The sequence below is a fragment of the Cebus imitator genome, unplaced genomic scaffold, assembly GCF_001604975.1.
Source record: "Cebus imitator isolate Cc_AM_T3 unplaced genomic scaffold, Cebus_imitator-1.0 Scaffold281, whole genome shotgun sequence".
NCBI classification, from domain to species: Eukaryota; Metazoa; Chordata; class Mammalia; order Primates; family Cebidae; genus Cebus; species Cebus imitator.
The window spans coordinates 3,280,632-3,301,118 of NW_016107596.1; the positions used below are offsets into that span (position 1 = coordinate 3,280,632).

General features: G+C 47.0%; 1 protein-coding gene across 1 annotated transcript in view; it reads left to right on the plus strand.

The window, feature by feature from the left end:
• The first annotated feature begins 4,010 nt into the window (after positions 1-4,010).
• The window catches only part of LHFPL4 (LHFPL tetraspan subfamily member 4), a 45,345-nt gene continuing 28,868 nt past the window's right edge, over positions 4,011-20,487 (plus strand). The window contains exon 1 of the mRNA XM_017501571.2: positions 4,011-4,584. Coding sequence (XP_017357060.1) covers positions 4,179-4,584 — 406 coding nt within the window. The 5' untranslated portion in view covers positions 4,011-4,178. The remainder of the gene's footprint in view (positions 4,585-20,487) is intronic.

Genomic DNA, 20,487 nt, shown 5'->3' on the forward strand with positions numbered 1-20,487 from the left:
CCCTCAGCTCAACACATTTAATAGAAAGCGAATACCTCTTTTCTGTAAACTGCAACTCATGAGCTGGATATTATTCTCAACTCTTCGACCTGTGTTATGGGGCCACTCATGAACCAGTCACTATGTCCAGGACAATGGAGTTTTCTCATTGTCCAGGCCTGGTCATTTGCCCCCTCTGGAGTGGAGTATGGTGTGTGTATGTTGTGTGTGTGTGTGTGTGTGTGTGTGTGTGTGTGTGTGACAGAGAGAGAGAGAAAAAGAGAGAGAGAGAGACCCACTAAGGGATCAAGTGTGGAGAAAGAAGGATCTTCAAAGAAAAAGCACTGTTGTCAGAAATGAGTGGGTGGTGGGCAGACCTCTACAGGGTGTCTTTGCTCTGCAGAGCAGCCACAGAGGAACTGGGGGTCCATCTTAGCAAGAACTCACTTCTTGCCTTGAGGGAAAGTAGTAAGTGGATTTTTATGATTTTTTTCCCAGGACTGCTTAGCTTGGCTCAGCAGGCTAGACAATAAGGCAATAATTCAGGCGAGTAAGGAGTAAAGAGTAATAAATGACCTGGTATACTCAAGACAGGACCCAAACCAAGAGCAGCCCAGAGGGACTCTGAGATGCTATTTAACTACGGCCACCTCCCTGCTCCTTGCCCCCATCACCTTCCATCTTGTGTGAAGCTGTGAGCTCCATGAGAGCTCATGGACAGGGACCATGTCTGTTTCACTGACCACCTTCTCCCCAGTGCTTAGTCTGGTAACTGTGCCTGGCACATCACAGGAACTCACACATTTATTGGACGATTAAATAAATTAATGAATCAGGTTGATCAGTCTGACTGGCAGGTGTTAGGCACATTGTTCATGTAAAGAGGCCACCAAGCAGGCTTCATGTGGGCAACAAGGCCGTTTTATTTAGCGCTTAGCTGCAAGCAGGCCAAGTCCAAGAAAGGAGTTAGGCGAGGGATGTAGGAATAGGAACTGGTTTATAGGTTGGGGCAAAATGGTCAGTTAAAGGTGGTTGTCTATTTTAGGGAGGGGAAGGGCATCACAGGATGCATGGTCACAAGGGTAGAGGGTTATCTATTACAAACAGGCCTGGTCATAAGGGTGGGGGTTATTGGTTGCAAGCAGTGGGAAGGGTTCAGTTACAGGGGTGGGGGACTTGAGAAACGTAATGTCTTGGGGGGGGAAATTTTGCACGGTTGAGCAGGAACAATGGTTGAATGTTGCAGGGGGTGAGCAATCAGTTGAGGCAGGAAGCAGTCGTTTCACTTCTCTTTGTGTCCATCCGGTTACTTCAGACTTTCTGGCTCCTGAAGACCATTAAGGGGTGTACGTGCAGGTCACCAAGGCTATAACGGCCAGGTTTGGACTTAGAGGCCTGACAGCAGGATCTATCTACCTCTCTGGATAAGTCAACCCCCTTCTTTGACCTCTGTTCCCCATCTGTAAAGTGGGAGAACGTATAGAATGAAACGCTCTCCACAGACCCTTCAGCTCATGATTCCAGGATCGCAGGGTTCTCAGGAAACAGCCAGGTTGCCTTTCAAGAAACCAAGTGGAAGGGGCAACCAAAATTTATTGAGCACCTCATGTTCAGGCACTGAATGAGACTAATTCATATGGTTCCAAGGTCTTCAAATTGTGGGATTTTATGGATCCTTAACTTTAATAAAATTTGGGATTGAAATAGGCTACCTATTTTTATTTTGCCAAATAAAGACATTTTTAAAACCTCCCATTAACTATCACCACTATTTCTTAAAATAAGTGGATTTTTTTTGCGCTAAGAAAGTAGGAAATACATAATCTCAAAACAAAAAGAGCAGTCCTACTTCCCCACTGGAGAAGACAACTGGCAATCTTACATGATTATTTTTCTGCAGATAGAAATTCATTTCCTGTTGTATTTTATTATTTCTTTTAGAGAAAAGGTCTGTCTCTGTAGCACAAGCTAGAGTGCAGTGGCATGATCATAGCCCATAGCAGCCTTGAACTTCTGGCCTCAAGCGGTTCCCCCACCATACCCTCCCTAGTAGCTTGGATGACAGGCATGAGACACTGTTCCCAGATCCAGATAGATGTTTTGAGATTGACCTGTGTATGGGGTCCAGTGTTTGAGACCTGCTAACATGGATTACTTTTTGCCACCTCACCCCACTTATATATCCGTCCACTTTACAGATGAGGAAACAGGTTTAGAGAGAGTGGTGGTGCAAGGTCACAGAGACAGTTGTCTGGGTTCCAACCCACATCATCTTGACAGGTCCTAAGTCAAAGGCTATTTTCCAGCTGGGAAAGAAATGACCCATGCTGTTTCCGTTGGAGTGCCCCTGGGGTGTTCTGTGGCCTAACCCTGTGCCTGGCCTTTGATGCTTTGTTCTTTAACACATCTTTATGGTGTGCCTACTTCATGTCAGGCACTCGGCTGGGGGCAGGGGAGAGTGTAGGGAGGGAAACCCAAAATGTCCCAGCCCCTTTCTCTCCTGTCCCCTAGTACTCACTCTGGGTCCCGTTCCCCAGGCTTTGCTCCTTGCCCTGGTGGCCAACGAATCCCCATCGCAGGCGTGGGCTGCTAGCAGTTTAGGGGGTTCCCTCTCCCAGGGGTGTTAACAGTTTCCTAGGAGACTCTGGGAACCTTCAACGCCTCCAAGACCTAAAGGACTGAAAGCGTAATGGTGTAACTTCAGGCACTGTGCTAGGTTGTAGGGGAGGTAACTGGGAGCAAGAGATCCAGTTCAAATCCTATCAGATAATACCCCCTCCAGCCCCTCCCCCACTCCCGTGGGCTTTGTGGGGCCTCACAGCACCTCAGCTCAGGATGGAAGAAGGGAGTCCCCCACATCAGGGGACCCTACTGTGGAGGGGTGCTTGCTGCCCCCGCTGGGGGACCCCGGGGATCGTGGCCACCCTTCCCCCCAAACGCCAGAACCAGGAGCACCCTTCCCCGGTTCCGCCCCGCTCAGTCCCGCACGCCCGCGCGGGAGCGCGCCTCCGCCGGGCCGCGCTGGTGCACGAGAGCGCGCGCCTTGGCGCGGGAGCGCGCCCCGGGGAGAACCCGAGCAAGATGGAGGCCGCGCAGAGGCCGCCGCCTGGGCCGAGGCAGCCGCTGCTGGGAGCGCCGAGCCGCGGCGCCTAGGCCGTGCCAGTCCCGGATCCGCTGCCCCCGACCGTGCCCAGGTTGGTCTCCCCGCACCCTCTCCCCCCGGCCGCAGCCTCGCGCGCGTCCGGCCTGGGCGCGGGGCAGCCGCCCCCCCCAACCCCGGCCCTACTTGGGCCCGGCCGCTCCCCGGCCCCCCGGAGACAGCCCCTGCACACCGCCCATCCCTCGCGGGCCCCGCTGCCCACCAGCCCCGGTCTTTCGTCCCTTTGGCCTGGAAAGCCCCTCTCCCCAATCCTGGCCCGCCAATCCTAGGCTCCCTCCAGCCTACCTCCAGCCCTGGCTTCTGAGGACACCCCCCCACCTCGCCCGGTGTCCAGCAGTCCCAGCCTCCGACTCCCCTCTAGCCGTATCCTAATTTTGCCACTTTGCTCTCTTAGACCCCCATACCAGCCCCTATTCCCCGTCCCAGCCCCCATATCATCTTCCCAATCACCCAGTCCCAGCCTCTTAAATTCCCTCTTTCCCTATCCTAGAAGCGCCCACCACCGCCTCATAGTCCCTTCCTAGACACCCAGTACCAGACCTCCTCCTACCCCTTAATACCAGCCCCCAAATTCCCTTCGGAGCTCCTCAAATTCAGCCCCTCTGCTAATCCTCCAATGCCAGTCTCCAGCCTCCATTCCACCTCCCCCCCGTCCCCTCCTACTCCCCTAATACCAGCTCCCAAATCCCCTCCCCAACTCCCCCATGACCACTTTCAAGCACCTCCCCCTCACTTTCAGGTCTCACATCCCCATCCCAGGAGCCCCCCAACTTTTTCATGGCCCCTTCCTAGGCCCCCCAACAGGAGACCTTTGCCAGTCCCCCTAGACACCACCCCAACACTCTCATGACTCCCTCCTCTCTCCCCATATCAGCTCCCAGACGCCCCCATCTCTGCCCCAGGCCCCGCCCTCGCGGGTTCCTTGACTTAGGGCCGCTTCTCGCGTGCGTCCCCAGCTCCCGCCCGGCAGCCCGGCGCTCCGTCCCGGGCTGGCGGCCCCAGCCAGCCGCCGCCGCCGCCGGCCCCGCCCCCGGGCACCATGCTGCCCTCGCAGGAAGCCTCCAAGCTCTACCACGAGCACTACATGCGGAACTCGCGGGCCATCGGCGTGCTGTGGGCCATCTTCACCATCTGCTTCGCCATCATCAACGTGGTGGTCTTCATCCAGCCCTACTGGGTGGGCGACAGCGTGAGCACTCCCAAGCCTGGCTACTTCGGCCTCTTCCACTACTGCGTGGGCAGCGGGCTGGCGGGCCGCGAGCTCACCTGCCGGGGCTCCTTCACCGACTTCAGCACCATCCCGTCCAGCGCCTTCAAGGCGGCCGCCTTCTTCGTGCTGCTCTCCATGGTGCTGATCCTCGGCTGCATCACCTGCTTTGCGCTTTTCTTCTTCTGCAACACGGCTACGGTCTACAAGATCTGCGCCTGGATGCAGCTCTTGGCAGGTAGGGGAGGGGCTGGGCAGAACCCCCGGAACAGGCGTCGAGGATGGGGCTCTTTCCTGCCAGGTCCCCTTCCTGAAGGGGTCAGATAGATTCTGCTTCTCTGTGTTAAGACACACACCTCCTTGGCTGAGGGACCCTCAGTGGCTACTGGGGAGGGGGTGCGCTGGAGAGAGACACCTTAGGGCAGAGGACAGAGCCTTAGGACTGGGTAGGCGGGTCTGTTTGCTTGGATATGGGCAGACTGCATTTATTGATGGGTTAGCATCATGTTAGTGTCTCTAAGGGTCTCTGTTGGCTATCTTGGGGGAAATATTTATCTCAATGAGAGGTTGCTGTAGGTATGATCGATTTCTGTTACGTTGAAAAAAAGCATGAGATGGGGAATCAAGAGTTCTGCCTTGGACTTTTAACTTGCTGACGCTATCAACTTGGGTGTTCCACTTTACTTCTCTGAGGCTCGGTTTCCTCCTCTGTAAAACAGTGGAGACGATTTCAAAAGGACAAACAAAAGAGGGTTTGGTAGTGTTTAAAATGCTGTGATGGGGTGGGAGAGGCTGTCTATAGTGCTTTTCCAATGTTTGAGATGTGAGTGGTTGAAAGCACTGGGCAACATGGGTCTCTGGAGGGCAGGTCTCCATCCCCCACCCCCACCTTTGCACCAGGCAGGAAAGTTCTGGTGCCATGCCCAATGGGAATGAGTCCCTGGGACCCTCTGAAATGCTTGACCAAGACAGTCATCTTACCCTAAGAACCAGAGAAGGCCCTTTTGGGAATGAGAAATGCTGAGACAGTTTTCCAGGATCCATTAGAGTCTCCCACTTCCACCTACCTTTTGATCAGAGACAGATTTTGAAGACTCAGCAACTTGGGCTTTTGCCTAATTGCTGGCAGGGAAGAGAGTTGGTCTGGGGAAAGTGGGGCCAGGGAATGGGAAGGGTGAGAGAGGAGAGCAGGTGAAGGGAAAAGTTTGGAGTCTTCCAGGAATGAGAAATAGAAGGGGGAAATGTGATTATCATGCAGCAGAGATTTTTTTTTTTTAATAAGCACCTCAGGACATTCAACAAGTGTCTGCCATTCCAAAAGAGACCCCCTGGAGGAGGCATTATATCACTTGCTGATTATTCCATTGCTCAAAGCATTGCAGAGAGTTAGCTTTGGAGCATGGGGTGTAATCACTTGAATATTTTCATTGAGAAGAAACCTCTTTTTTTTTTTTTTTGAGATGGAGTCTTGCTTGTTGCCCAGGCTGAAGTGCAGTGGCACAATCTCGGTTCACTACAACCTCTGCCTCCCAGGTTCAAGCGATTCTTCTGCCTCAGCCTCCTGAGTAGCTGGGACTACAGATGCATGCCACCACGCCTGGTTAATTTTTGTATTTTTAGTAGAGATGGGGTTTAACCATATTGGCCAGGCTGGTCTCAAACTCCTGACCTCATGATCTGCCCGCCTCAGCCTCCCAAAGTGCTGGGATTACAGGCGTGAGCCACCGTGCCCGGCCTGAAACCTCTATCTTTTAAAGGAGGAACGTAATTTTTGGAAATGGCTGGAAGTCACTCCAGGTCAAGTATAGAGAATACAATGGGTGACCAAATTGATAATTGTCACTTGGAATGAAAGCCAAGGTGTGAGTATATGAAGACCAGTCATGAATTTGGTCTATTTCCACAAGAGGACTTTTAAAATGCAGGGAGGAATTACTGCCTCATTGGAAAAATTGCCCAAACTCCTAAAAGGACTACTTTGAAGAAGGCAGAGGTGGACATTCTAATGGACCTGTTTCAAATTCATCTCACCCAACTCAATTTAGATGTGGATTTTTTAGGATTGTTGAAGAGGATGAGAAAGGTGAACTATAGGATGTGAGGAATATGGCTCCATACTTCTCTGTGGTACCCAGGGAGGTGATAGTATATATTTCTAGTCTATTTCTCCTACAAAGGCAAGCTGGAACCCTCAATTCATCAACCTTAATTTGGAGTCTGCAGATGGGTTGCTGACCTCTTGGCCTTCAAATTCTCTGTAATCTGTGTGGGCTTAATCTTGGAGATTTGATGAACTGTCCAACATCCCCCCATACAATCATAGATTTTCAGGGACCTTAGAGATCAGCTCCATCAAATCTCACCTTTCCCTCCCCCTGTTTCAGAGAGAGGAAACAGTATAAAGATGGGAAGGGCTTACTTAAAGTCACACAGCTGATAAGGGAGGAAGCTAGTTCTACAACTGGGGGTTCTTGACTTCTGGCTCAGGACACTTTCCCTTTCATTACTGCCCCACCCATGTGGACTGAGGGGGCAGTTGGCAGAGTTGAACAGTTTATTTCATTTTGTTCAGAGATTTCTGAATTCTCTGGGTGAGTGACTGGTTCACTTTGGTTAATAAAGCGACACAAGGACAGAGGCCAGAGCACTGGACTACGAGTGTTGGAATGCGGTTCTTGGCTGACTTGGATCTGTGACTCACCGTGTAGTGTTAAGTAAGCCTTTAAGTTTAAATCTCAGTTTCCCATTTGTACCATAGGGGATGGGGAGCAAGTAGGTAAGCTGATTTAAAGTATCTCTTGGGGGCTGGGCTCAGTGACTCATGCCTGTAATCCCAGCACTTTGGGAGGCTAAGGTGAGTTGATCACATGAGGTCTGGAGTTTAAGACCAGCCTGACCAACACGGAGAAACCCCATCTCTACTAAAAATAAAAATTAGCCAGGCATGGTGGCGGATGCTTGTAATCCTAGCTACTCGGGAGGCTGAGGCAGAAGAATCTCTTGAAGCTGGGAGGTGGAGGTTGTGGTGAGCTGAGATGGCACCATTGCACTCCAGCCTGGGCAACAAGAGTGAAACTCTGTCTCAAAAATAAATAAATAAATAAAATAAAGTATCTTTTGGTCAGACATGGTGGCTCACGCCTATAATCCCAGCACTGTGGGAGGCTGAGGTGGGAAGATTGCTTGAGGCCAGGAATTGGAGACTAGCCTGTTTTTTGTTTGGTTTGTATCTGCGAAAAATAACATAAAATAAGTAAAAAATGTCAGCCCTGTGGGGATCCTGGAACAACTCTTCCATCAAGATCATTCCATTCAGAAAGTGATAAATCACTCATCCTTAGAGGAACTGTGGAGAATCAAAGGGCTTTGTTTGTGTCAGATAAGAATTAAAGTGCCTATCATATGATTTTGTTCCTGTTAACTTTTATTCAAGTATTTTAGGGTCTTCTGAGTACAGAGCATGGGGCCATTGGAAAAATACAAAAAGACATTTATTCTTTTGTTTGTTTTTCACCCGCTCTGTAACCATCCCAATGTTTAGTCCTGTAATAGTGAGATGCATAAGACATCATCCCTGTCTCTAAGGATCTTAAGTCTATACAATGCAATTCCTGCTCTCAGGGAGCATACTCTCTAGTTAGGTCACTATATTAGTCAACAGTCCTTCAGTGGCAAATGACAGAAACCAAACTTGAGCTGGCTTAAATAAATTAGAATAAAATAAAGAGGCTAGGGTTTATTGGCTCACTTAATTTGAAAGTCAAGAGTATTTGGCTTCGGGCATGGACAGAGCCAGAAGCTCAAAGCATGCCATGAAGAATCTGTCTCTCTCCATTTCTTGGTTCCTCTGTGTTCGCTCATTTTAAATCCACTTCTGTCTTCAAGGTGACAAATAAGGCTACTAGTAGCTCCAATTTACATTGTTTCAGCTTAGCAGTGCCTGTGGAAAAAGAAGAATTCCAGCAAACATTCCAGGGCTGAGGCAGCAGATTAGCCCAGCTTGGTCAAGTGTCCACCTCTTAATTAATCATGGTGACTTTGTTTACGGCCCAAGCTACATGCCCATCCCTGAAACCACACATGGACTGATAGTGGAGAAAGGTCGATTTCCTCAAAGATACATCAAGCGTGAGCAGTGGCAGAGGGGTAGCATGGGCAAGACAAGCACCAAACTCCCATCTCAGCCCCCTCAGTAGTTAGGACTACAGGCACACACCACCATGCCTGGTTAATTATTTTATTTAATTTATTTTTTGAGATGGAGTCTTGCTCTGTTGCCCAGGCTGGAGTGAGGTGGCATGATCTTGGCTCACTGCAACCTCCACCTCCTGAGTTCAAGCGATTTCTGGCTAATTTTTGTATTTTTTAGTAGAGATGGGGTTTCACCGTGTTGGCCAGGCTGGTCTTGAACTCCTGAGCTCAAGTTATCAGCCCACCTCAGTCTTTGTTTTATTTTTTGTAGAGACAGGATCTCACTATGTTTTCCAGACTGTTCAACTCTTGGCCTCAAGTGATCCTCCCACCTTAGCCTCCCAAAGTGCTGAGATTATAGGCCTGAGCCACGGCGCCCGGTATATTTCCCCGGGTCTCATTTCAGATTTGATTTGGGATTTTATTCTTCCACTGTCTTTGTTGTATGTCCATGATAACTGATAAATGCATTGAGAGAATTTCTTTCCTCTCTCCCTCCTCCCCTCCCTCTTTCTTCTGTTCCTCCCTCATTTCTTTCTTCCTCCCCCAACTCTCCCTTCCTTCTCCTCTCTCTTTTTAGTACTTTCAAGTGGCTGTTTTACTTTCTTTCTTCTCTTCTAATGTTCTCCTTTCCTTCCGTCCCTTTACTTTTGCCTCACTTTTCTCTCCCCACCCCACTTCTTTTCTTTCTCACATAAATCCTTGTGTCTGTGAGGCACTGTGCTAGCCTCTAGAGATCCTGAGTAGGAATCCTTGCTCCCAGGAAGCTCATAGTCTGATGGGAGAGGCAGAAACAAACACAGATCATCACAATGTTGTACAATACATGAAATGGGAGATTCAGGCACAGGGTATTCTGAGGGCAGCGAGGGAACTTCCAACATAGTTAAGGACAGCCGGGGAGATTTTCCAGAAAGGGTAACATTTGACCTGAGTCTTAAAGGATGGGTAGGAAAGAGGAAGAGGATGATCAAAGGCATGGAGGTGAGAATAGCTACTGTGTCTGGGGAATCTAAGGAACTAGACCAGGAAAGGTAAGAGTTGAGACTGGGGAAGTCGGCTGGAGCTGGACTGTAGAGACCTTCTAAGTCATGGTAAGGAGTTCACACTTTATTTTTGTTTGTTTTGAGACAGAGTCTGACTCTATCGCCTGGTCTGGAGTGCAGTGCTGTGATCTCAGCTCACTGCAACCTCTACCTCCTGGGTTCAAGCAATTTTCCTGCTTCAGCCTCCTGAATAGCTTGGATTACAGGTGCCCGCCACCACGCCTAGCTAATTTTTGTATTTTTAGTAGAGATGGGGTTTCACCATGTTTGCCAGGCTGGTCTTGAACTCCTGACCTCAGATGGCTACCTTGGTATCCCAAAGTGCTGGGATTACAGGCATGAGCCACCATGCCTGACCTGACTTTATTTGTAGATAGCAGTTCATTGTTGAAGGTTTTTATTTTTATTTTTTCCAGACTTTTGACTGTTTGGAAAAGTAATACATATACACAAGACAAAATTTGGAAGGTAAAAAGGGCACACAGGCAGACATAAGTCTCCTTTACATCCTCACCCCCACCTGTTTCTCCAAGAGACAACTCCATTACCAGTTTGAGTACCCTTTCCAAAAAATTTCTTAAATATGCAAGCAAATGCAAACATGTTTTTTAAAAAATATAAATAGTGTATTAATCATCTATGGCTGCATAACAAATTACCCCTAGCCGGGCACAGTGGCACTCATGTGTAATCCTAGGACTTTGAGGAGCTGAGGTGGGCTGATCACTTGAGCCCAGGAGTTTGAGACCAGCCTGGGCAACATGGTGAAACTCCATCTCTACAAAAACATACAAAAACTAGCTGAGCGTGGTGGCACATTCCTGTATTCCCAGCTACTCAGGAGGCTGAGGTGGGAGGGTCACCTGAGTCCAGAGAGGTCAAGGCTGCATTGAGCCATGACTGTGCCACTGCACTCTAGCCTGAGTGACAGAGTGAGACCTTGTTTCAAAAAAACAAAACCCAGAACAAACAAACAAACAAACAAAAAACTTACCCCAAAACTTAATCCCCCAAATCAACAAGCATTTATGATCTTTGTTTCTATAAAGACACAGGACTTTGGGAGCAGCTTAGATGGGCAGGTAGCTGTGGCTCAGGGTTTCTCATGAAGTTGCAACCAAGACCTCAGCTGGGGGTGCAGTCATCCTAAGGATGACTGGGCTGAAGGACCCACTTTTAAGTTCATTCTTGTGGGTGCTGGCAGGAGACCTCAGAATGAGTGCTCTCAGAGAGAAAAAGGGAGAAGCCATGCTGCCCATCCCTTTTTGGTGGCAAGAACTGTATTGAGATATAATTCCTATGTCATATAATTCACTCGTATCAAGTGAACTATTACATGGTTTTTAGTACATTCATGGAGTTATGCATCCATGACCACAACCAGTTTCTTAAGACGAAACCTCATATACTTTAGCTGTCACTCCTTAACTCCTGGCCCCCTATCCTCCTCAGCCCTAAGCAACCACTAATTTACTTTCTGTCTCTCTATATTAGCCTATTCTAGACAATTCAAATGAATGGGATCATACAACATGTGACTTTTTTTTTTTTTTCTGCGATAGGGCCTTGCTCTGTTACCCAGGCTGGAGTACGGTGTTGCAGTCATAGCTCACTGCAGCCTCAATCTCTTGGGCTTAAGTGATCCTCCCACCTCAGCCTCCCAAGTAGCTAGGATTACAGGCACGTATCACCATGCCTGGCTAATTTTTTAAAAATTTTGTAAAAACGAGTTATCTCTATGTTGCCCAGGCTGGTCTTGAACTCCTGAACTCAAGCAATCCTTCTGCCTTGATCTCCTCAGGTGGTGGGATTTCAGGTATGCGCCACCACTTATTATTTTTTTCTTTTTGAGACAGAGTCTCGCTCTGTCGCCCAGGTCGGAGTGCAGTGGTGTGATCTCAGCTCACTGCAACCTCCACTGCCCAGGTTCAAGCGATTCTTGTGCCTCAGCCTCCCAAGTAGCTGGGATTATAGGCACACACCACCACACCTGGCTAATTTTTGTAGTTTTAGTAGAGATGAGGTTTCACCTTGTTGGCTAGGCTGGTCTCAATCTCCCGACCTCAGGTGATCCGGCCCACCTCAGCCTCCTAAAGTGCTGGGATTACAGGTGTGAGCCACCATGCCTGGCCTTGTGTACAAGTTTCCAGGTAGACATGTGCCTTCATTTCTTTTGCATACATACCTAGATGTAGGATTTCCAGGACAAATGGCAACTCCGTATTTAAAATTTTGAGAAACTGGCAGATGGTTCCCAAAGTGGCTTGCCAAATCCAAGATCACAAAGATTTACCCCTGTGTTTTCTTCTAAAAGTTTTGTAGTTTTGGCTCTTACATTTAGGTCTTTGATCTACCATTTTCTTTTTCTTTTTTTTTTTTTTAGGCGAAGTTTTGCTCTGTCACCCAGGCTGGAGTGCAGTGGTGCAATCTCGACTCACTGCAACCTCTGCCTCCCAGGTTCAAGCAATTCTCCTGCCTCAGCCTCCCTATTAGCTGAGATTACAGGTGCATGCCACCACACCTGGTTAATTTCTGTATTATTAGTAGAGACAGGTTTTTACCATGTTGGCCAGGCTGGTCTCAAACTTCTGACCTCAGGTGATCCACCTGCCTCAGCCTCCCAAAGTGCTGGGATTACAGGTGTGAGCCACTGTGTCCAGTCTTTGATCCACTCTGAGTTAATTTTTGTATATGGAGTGAGATACGGGGTCTGAATTTATATTTTTGCATGTGGCTATTCAACTTCCCAGCACCAAGATTGTTCTTTTTTCATTGAATGGTTCTAGTACTCTTGTAAAATGTCAATTGACCATAGATACTTAGATTACTTTCTAGACTCTCAATTCTATTCCATTGGTCTATATATCTATCCTTATGCCAGACTAGGCTGTCTTTTAAAATTTTTATTTTATTTTATTTTAATTATTTATTTTATTTTTTTGAGACAGGGTCTCACTCTGTCACCCAGGCTGGAGTATAGTGGTGTGATCATGGCTCACTGCAGCCTCAACCTCCTGGGCTCAACTGATCTCCCACCTCAGCCTCCCAGTAGCTGGGACCACAGGCTTGCACCACCATGCCTCGCTAATTTTTTTTTTTCTTAATTTTTGAAAAGACAGGGTCTTGCTATATTGCCCAGGCTGGTCTCAACCTCCTGGGCTCAAGCAATCCTCCCTCTCAGCCTCTCAAAATACTGGGATGACAGGCATGTACCACTGTGACCAGCCCAGGCTGTCTTGATTACTGTTGATTTCTAGTTAGTTTGAAATCAGGAAGTGTGGGTCCTCCAACTTAGTTCTTCATTTTCAAGGTTGTTCTGGCTATCACACTGCCTTTTATGTCTTGATAGCAGACATCACAAACCATTACTTATGCCACACTCTATTACTAGAAGTAAGTTCCTAAATCCAGCCCACATTCTAGAGGAGAATTAGGATGCTTCTCTTGAAGGGAGGAATATAAAATAATTTGTGGACATATTTCCAGGCCATCACTAATGGTAAATACTAAACACTTGGTTCTGTGGCTTGCGTTCTTACTCAACAATACATCTTGGAGATAGTTCCATATCAATGTGTAAAGAACCACCTTTTTCTTAACAACTGCATAATAAACTTTTTTTTTTGAGACAGAATCTCGCTCTTGTCCCCCAGGCTGAAGTGTAGTGGCATGATCTCGGCTCAGAGCAACCTCCACCTCCAGGGTTCAGGCGATTCCCCTGCCTCAACCTCCCAAGTAGCTGGGATTACAGGCACCTGCCACCAGGCCTGGCTAATTTTTGTATTTTTAGTAGGGACAGGGTTTCACCATGTTGGTCAGGCTGGTCTTGAACTTCTGACCTCAGGTGATCCGCCCCGCCTCGGCCTCCCAAAGTACTGGGATTACAGTGTGAGCCACTGCGCCCAGCCAACAACTGCATAATAAACTTTTCTATAGATGCATCATGATTTAATTAATATTTATTTACAATATTTTGCTAGAATAATGCTTCAGTGAATAATGTTATATGTAAATAATCTAATACATGTGTAAGTATAAGGCTAAAGCCCTAGAAGGGGAATTGCTGGATTAAGTGGTATGTACATTTACAATTTGACAGATCCAACAACAGTGCCCTTCACAGAAGTTGTACAAAGTTACACTCCCACCAGCGATGTATGATAGTACCTGTTTCTCCATGTCCTTGCCAACTATTATCAAATATTTCATTTTTTCCAACTTTATAGATAGAAAACACTCTCTTATTGTGGTAATTTGCCTTTCTATTATTATGAATGAGATAGAATACCTCTTTTATATATATAATTCTTATATATATATATATTTAAATAGAATACCTCTTTTATATATATAATTCTTTTATATATATATATATATATTTAAACTGTCTTAAATTTTTGAAAATCAATATAATGGTATTTTTCCACTTTGATTTGTAAGAGCTCTTTATCTACTAAGAAAGGTAGCCTTCTGTATGTGAAGTGAGTTACAAAAATTGCTTCCCAGTTTATCTTTTGACTTTGTCTATGGATTTTTTCCCCCATAGGGAAATTGTTTTCTTCTTACCATAAGCAAATCATCAATTCTCTTTTTTATGGCTGCTGGGTTTAGTGTTAAACCTAGAAAGGCTCTGAAGTGTTTCAAGGCTGAGGGGAACATGATTGGATCTGGTTGTTGGCTGAGAGGATGGATTGGAGGTGTCAGGAGGACAAGGGTTGGACTATTCTCTTTTTTTTTTTTTTAAGATGGAGTCTCACTCTATCACCCAGGCTGGAGTGCAATGGTGCAATCTCAGCTCACTGCAACCTCTGCCTCCTGGGTTCAAGCAATTCTTCTGCCTCAGCCTCCTAAGTAGTTGGAACTACAGGCGCCTGCTACCACGCTCAGCTAATTATTGTATTTTTTAGTAGAGATGGGGTTTCGCCATGTTGGTCAGGCTAGTATAGAACCCCTGACCTCAAGTGATCCACCCGCTTTGGCCTCCCAAAGTGCTGCGATTACAGGTATGAGCCACTATACCCGGCCCCAGGGCAGTTTAATGTGTTATGAGTGCCCTGGATCAACAATCTGTACCTGGCACATAGATGTTTAATTAGTGTCTATTGAATGAATGAATGATGATATCAGATTTAAGTCTCAGCTCTGTCACCCATTCCTTTGGAGGAAGCACAGTTTGGTGGTCAGAAAACCTGAATTTGGGCCAGATGTGGTGGCTTATAACTATAATCCCAGCATGTTGAGAGGCTGAGGTGGGCAGATCCCTTGAGTTCAGGAGTTTGAGACCAGCCTGGTGAACGTTGGGGAATCCCATCTCTACTAAAAATACAAAAAAATTAGCCAGGCATGGTGGTGTGTGCCTATAATCCCATTACTCAGGAGACTAAGGCAGGAGAATCACTTGAACCCGGGAGGCGTAGGTTGCAGTAAGCCAAGATCACTCCACTGTACTCTAGCCTGGGTGGCAAAGCAAGACTCCATTTAAAAAAAAATCAGGCCAGGCGTGGTGGCTCATGCCTGTAATCCCAGCACTTTGGGAGGCTGAGGCGGGCAGATCACGAGGTCAGGAGTTTGAGACCAGCCTGACCAACATGGTGAAACTCATCTCTACTAAAAATACAAAAAAATTAGCTGGGCATGGGGGCACACGCCTGTAATCCCAGCTACTCAGGAGGCTGAGGCAGGAGAATCTCTTGAATATGGGAGGCAGAGGTTGCAGTGAGCCGAGATAGCGTCACTGCACTCCAGCCTGGGCGACAGAGTGAGATACTGTCTCAAAAAGAAAAAGAAAGACAGAAGGAAGAAAGGGAGGAAGGAAGGTAGGAAACCTGAATTGGAAGGAAGGAAGGTAGGAAGGAAGGAAGGAAGGAAGGAAGGAAAGAAGGAAAGAAAGAAAGAAGGAAAGAAGCATAGAAGGAAAGAAGGAAGGAAGGAAACCTGAATTTGAATCCTGATCGTGGGGTTACCAACTAAGTGTTCTCAGGAATGTTACCTGCTTTCTGAGTCTCAATTTACTCACCTATAAAATGGTGACAATAATAAACACTGGCTCATGGGGCTGTTGAAGGATTGATTGTGAATTTGTCTGTACATTATGGCATAAACAAAACCCTTATTAAGTGTTAGCCATTATTATTTGTTGCTATGTGACCAGAATCAAATCACTTTGGCTTCAACTTTCCAGCATTCCATGGCCTGTGCTACAACAAGGGAGAAAGGATTGAAAAGTGGGAAGAATTGGGAGAGGAGACTGGAGAAGTAGTTAAGGCTGGCTTATGGAGGGTCTTGACAGTGGCTTTGGAGTTTGGGTCTTATTCTTAGATGATGAACAATCACTTTCAGGCATGCAAGTGACCAGGGCCAGATGTGGGTTTAGAAAGATGGCTTGGGAGGCTGCTGTGGAGAATGGACCGGTTGGAGGCTTGATGGGAGCAGAGAGCCCAGGAAGAAAGTGATCCAGGTGAGAGATGCCAAAGATGGCAGAGGGAGAGGAGGAGAAAGATTGGAGGCTTATTTAGAAGACCAAAGGGTATGTTGAGTTTGAAGAGAAGGCAGTTTGTTATGATGACTGCAAGTTTCTTATGGATGATTGGATCTGTGGAGTGATATTCACAAAGGACGTAGGATGAAAATCAGATATGAGGCAGAGGAAGAGGAGGTCTGTTTAGGAAACGCTGATTTTGAGGTTCTTATGGGATGCGCAAGAGGAAAGGTCCAGTGAGTGTTTGGATACTGAGGTCTGGGGATAAGGAGAAGGTCTCAGCTGTGGACGGTGATTTGAGGCATCATCGTATGAATCTAAGCATGAAGGAAATTGCCCAGGGAGAATGTATGGAGGGAGAAGAGACAGCCTAGGGAACAGCAAACTTAAGGGGCAGGTGGAAGAGGAGGAGCCAGAAAAACCAACTGTGAGAGGAGTCAGAGCTGGAGGGGGCAAATTAGCAACTGAGGGGCTGAGGAAGACAGGCTCGAGGAAGGCTGCATGTCTGGAGGAGAAGGTGGACTTGGAAGGGATGGGGAGAACAGCAGGAGGCTTTTCACCAAACCCTAGAGGTGGATGTGGCAGAGCCAGCCTAGGACAATAGGGGGAACCTGAGGAGGGACAGATGCTGAGGTTATTAACAGGCTGTGGACTTTGTGCAGGCTGGGCCTAGGGTGGCAGGTAAGAGTAAATGCTGTTAACAAATAATTACCACACAAAATGATGGGGGTACCATCTCTCCATGAGGCATCTGTGACGCCAGATGCAATTATTTGTTTTCCCAACAGTGCCCCCCTCCAAAACTGTGAGCCCCTCAAGATCTAGAACCATGAGTTGAGACTGAATGACTTAGAGGAAGAGTGTTCCAGGTACAGGGGAAGAATTTGACACGTTTTCAGGGACAGAAAGGAGGGCAGTGTGGCAAGAGTGAAAGCAAGAGGCTGAATGGCACCAGAGGAAATGGAGAGAGGCGGGGGCCTGGAAGCCACGGTCAGCTGTTGCCGGAGTTTTATTCTGAATGCCATGGGGAGACAGTTAAGTAGGAGAGTGATACCTTCTGGTTTCTTTCTTTCTTTCTTTCTTTCTTTTTTTTTTTTAAGACAGGGTCTTGCTCTGTTGCCTAGGCTGGAGTACAGTAGCACAATTATAGCTCACTGTAGCCTCAGATTCCTGAGCTCAAGTGATCCTCCCATTTCAGCCTTCTGAGTAGCTGGGACTACAGGTGTGCACTACCACACCTGGCTAATTTTTTTTAGAGATGGGGTCTCACTGTGTTGCCCAGGCTGATCTTGATCTCCTGGCCTCAAGCAATCCTCTCACTTCATTCTTCCACAGTGCTGGGATTACAGGCATGAGCCACTGTGCCTGGCCATGATACCATTTGTTTTTGAATGTTCATTCTGATGCTGAATGGGGAACAGGTGAGAGTGGGTCAAGGGTAGAAGCAGAGAAACCAGTTTGAGGGTGACTCTGGCAATCCGGGAGGAAGATCATGGGCCTTGAAACAAGGTGGTAGCTAGCAGTGGAGATGGGGAGAAGGGGTCTGGTGCTGGACATTTTTTGGAGGTTGAGCCAGTCAGCCTTGCAAATGGATTGGGTGTGGGAGGTGAGGAAAAGGGAGGAGCTAGGATACTTCCCAGGCTGCCCTCAGCATCTGGGTTGTTGGATGGGACAGGAGACCCCTCCTAGATGCTGATAGAGGCATTTAGATTAGGCCTGGATCTCTCATTTTTGAAGGAAAAGCTCAGCCTCTCTTGTAAGATAAGCCCCTGCCCTGGATGGACAGAAACAGAGCTGGGTGCTCAGACCTGGTAGGGAGGGCCTGTGGACAGGCATCCCCAACCCACCTCCCAAACTTCCTTCTCCTGGGGGATCTCCGAGTGAGACAATTGTCACCACGGACCCCTTGTGTCCTTGGGAAGCCATTCCCTTTGAAAGCTGTGGCCCCTGGTCAGACCCAGTGGCTCACGCCTGTTATACCAGCACTTTGGGTGAGTCAGTTGGATCACCTGAAGTCAGGAGTTCGAGACCAGCCTAGCCAACATGGCGAAATCCCGACTCTAAAAAAATACAAAAATTAGCTGAGTGTGGTGGTACATGCCTGTAGTCCCAGCTACTCAGGAGGCTGAGGCTGGAGAACCACTTGAACCTGGGAGGCAGAGGTTGCAGTGAGCCAAGATCACACCACTGCACTCCAGCCTGGTGACAAGGGTGAGACTTCATCTCAAAAAAAGAAAGAAAGAAAGAAAGAAAGGAAGGAAGGAAGGAAGGAAGGAAAGAAGGAAAGAAAGAAAGAGAAAGAAAGAGAGAGAGAAAGAGGCCCAGCGTGGTGGCTCACGCCTGTAATCTCAGCACTTTGGGAGGCCGAGGCAGGTGGATCACCTGAGGTCAGGAGTTCAAGACCAGCCTGGCCAACATGGTGAAACCCTGTCTTTAAAAAAAGAGAGAAAGAAAGCAAGCTGTGGCCCTAGTGTGAACAGAAATCATTCACTGGACTTCCCTCAGCCCCAAACCCAGCCAGGTCCAGGTCCTTCTGGAAAAACCTTCCTAAATCAAAGGAGAGACTGTCAGAGGACACAAGCAGATGGCTGTGTATTCTGTGCTACACTGATTCTTTGTATATCTCACCTTTTCTAAGTTGTATTTCATTTAAAGAATTAGCACTGTTTTTTGTGGAAAAATTGGAGAATATATTTTGAGCAGAATTACACCCATAGTCTTACTCTCCCAGCAACAGTCATTCTTAACTGCATGGTCTCTACTCAACAGTATAGAGTGCTGGTTAGAAGCAGGCTGTCTGGGTCCTGCAACTTACCAGTTGTGTGACCCTGGATAACTTGGATAACCTCGAATCTCTTGCACCTCAATGTCCTCATCTGTAAAAAGAAGATAATAACAGCATCTGTGCCATAGAGTTGTGGGAATTAAATGAACTAACATGTGTAAAGTACTTATTATAGCACCTGGCATGGTAAATTCTGTATAACTATTTGCTGTCACTGTGTGGACATTTTTCCAAAAAAGAAATTATGTTGTGTGTTATTTTTAAAAGCCTTTTGAAACCTAATACATCATGAGTATTTCTTATATATCATTAAACCTTCCTCAGTATACTTTTAGTAGCTGAATAGTATTCCGTGGTATGAAAGAGCTATATTCCTGTATTGATATAGTAGGGCTTTTTGTCTTTCCTTCCTTCCTTCATTATTTCTCCTCCTTTTCCTCCCCTTGCTCTTATACCCTCCCTCCTTCTCTTTTTCTTCTCCCGCCCTCTCTCTCTCTTTTATAAACAGCAATGTGATTAATATCCTCATAGCTAAATCTTACAGCACATCTGTGAACACCTTCTTATGATAAGTTCCTGGAAATTGGCAAGCTCAATCAAAATGCGTTTAAAGGTTTTATTTTTGTTTTTTGAGATTAATTCATGATTTCTATAAGTTACATTTGACCTGTGCACTGCTTTTCTTTGCTGCCTTAATTATTTCATTCCAAGCAAATGAAAATATCTGGCAGTAGTCACTTACTAGCAGCCAACTCCCACCCGCTTTATGGTTTCTGTTGGTAATTTATTTAGCTGGCTTCAAATTCAAAAGGTGCAACAGGTTATCAGAGAAAAATCTGCTCCTCCAGCTACCCAATGCCCCTTTTTAGAAGGAGCCAAGGTTGTCAGTGTCTTATAAATATGTCCGGAAATAGTTTATGTACCTGCAAGAAAATATACCCCCACATACATATGATTTCCTGCCTCTATTGAAATGGGAAGATCGTGTAGTATTTGTTACCGTGAGCCTTGCCTTTGACTTAGCAGGGTATCCAGAGATCATTCCACATCAGCACATAAGGAGCTTCCTCATTCTCTTTAATGACTGATTATATTATTGAATGCTACTGCAGAGGGGCACTGTACCTAATCAGTTACCTGTTGGTGGGCATTTATTTCCAATGTTTTCTTATTACACATAATGGTATGCAACAATTTTTTTTTTTAAGAGATGGGGTTTCACCATGTTGGCCAGGGTGGTCTCGATCTCTTGACCTTGTGATCTGCCCGCCTCAGCCTCCCAAAGTGCTGGGATTACAGGTGTGAGCCACCATGCTCAGCCAACTTTTTTTTTTTTTTGAGAAAAGGTCTTGCTCTGTCTCCCAGGGTGGAGTGCAATGGGACAATCTCAGCTCACTGCAACCTCTGCATCCCAGGCTCAAACGATTCTCCTGCCTCAGCCTCCCAAGTAGCTGAGACTACTGCATGGTGGCATGCACCTCCATGCCCGGCTAATTTTTTGGTATTTTTTTGTAGAGATGGGGTTTTGCCATGTTGCCCAGGCTGGTCTCAAACCCCTGGGCTCAAGTGGTCCACCTGCCTCAGCCTCCCAGAGTACTGAAATTACAGGCATAAGCCTCTGTGCCCAGCCCTATGCAGCTT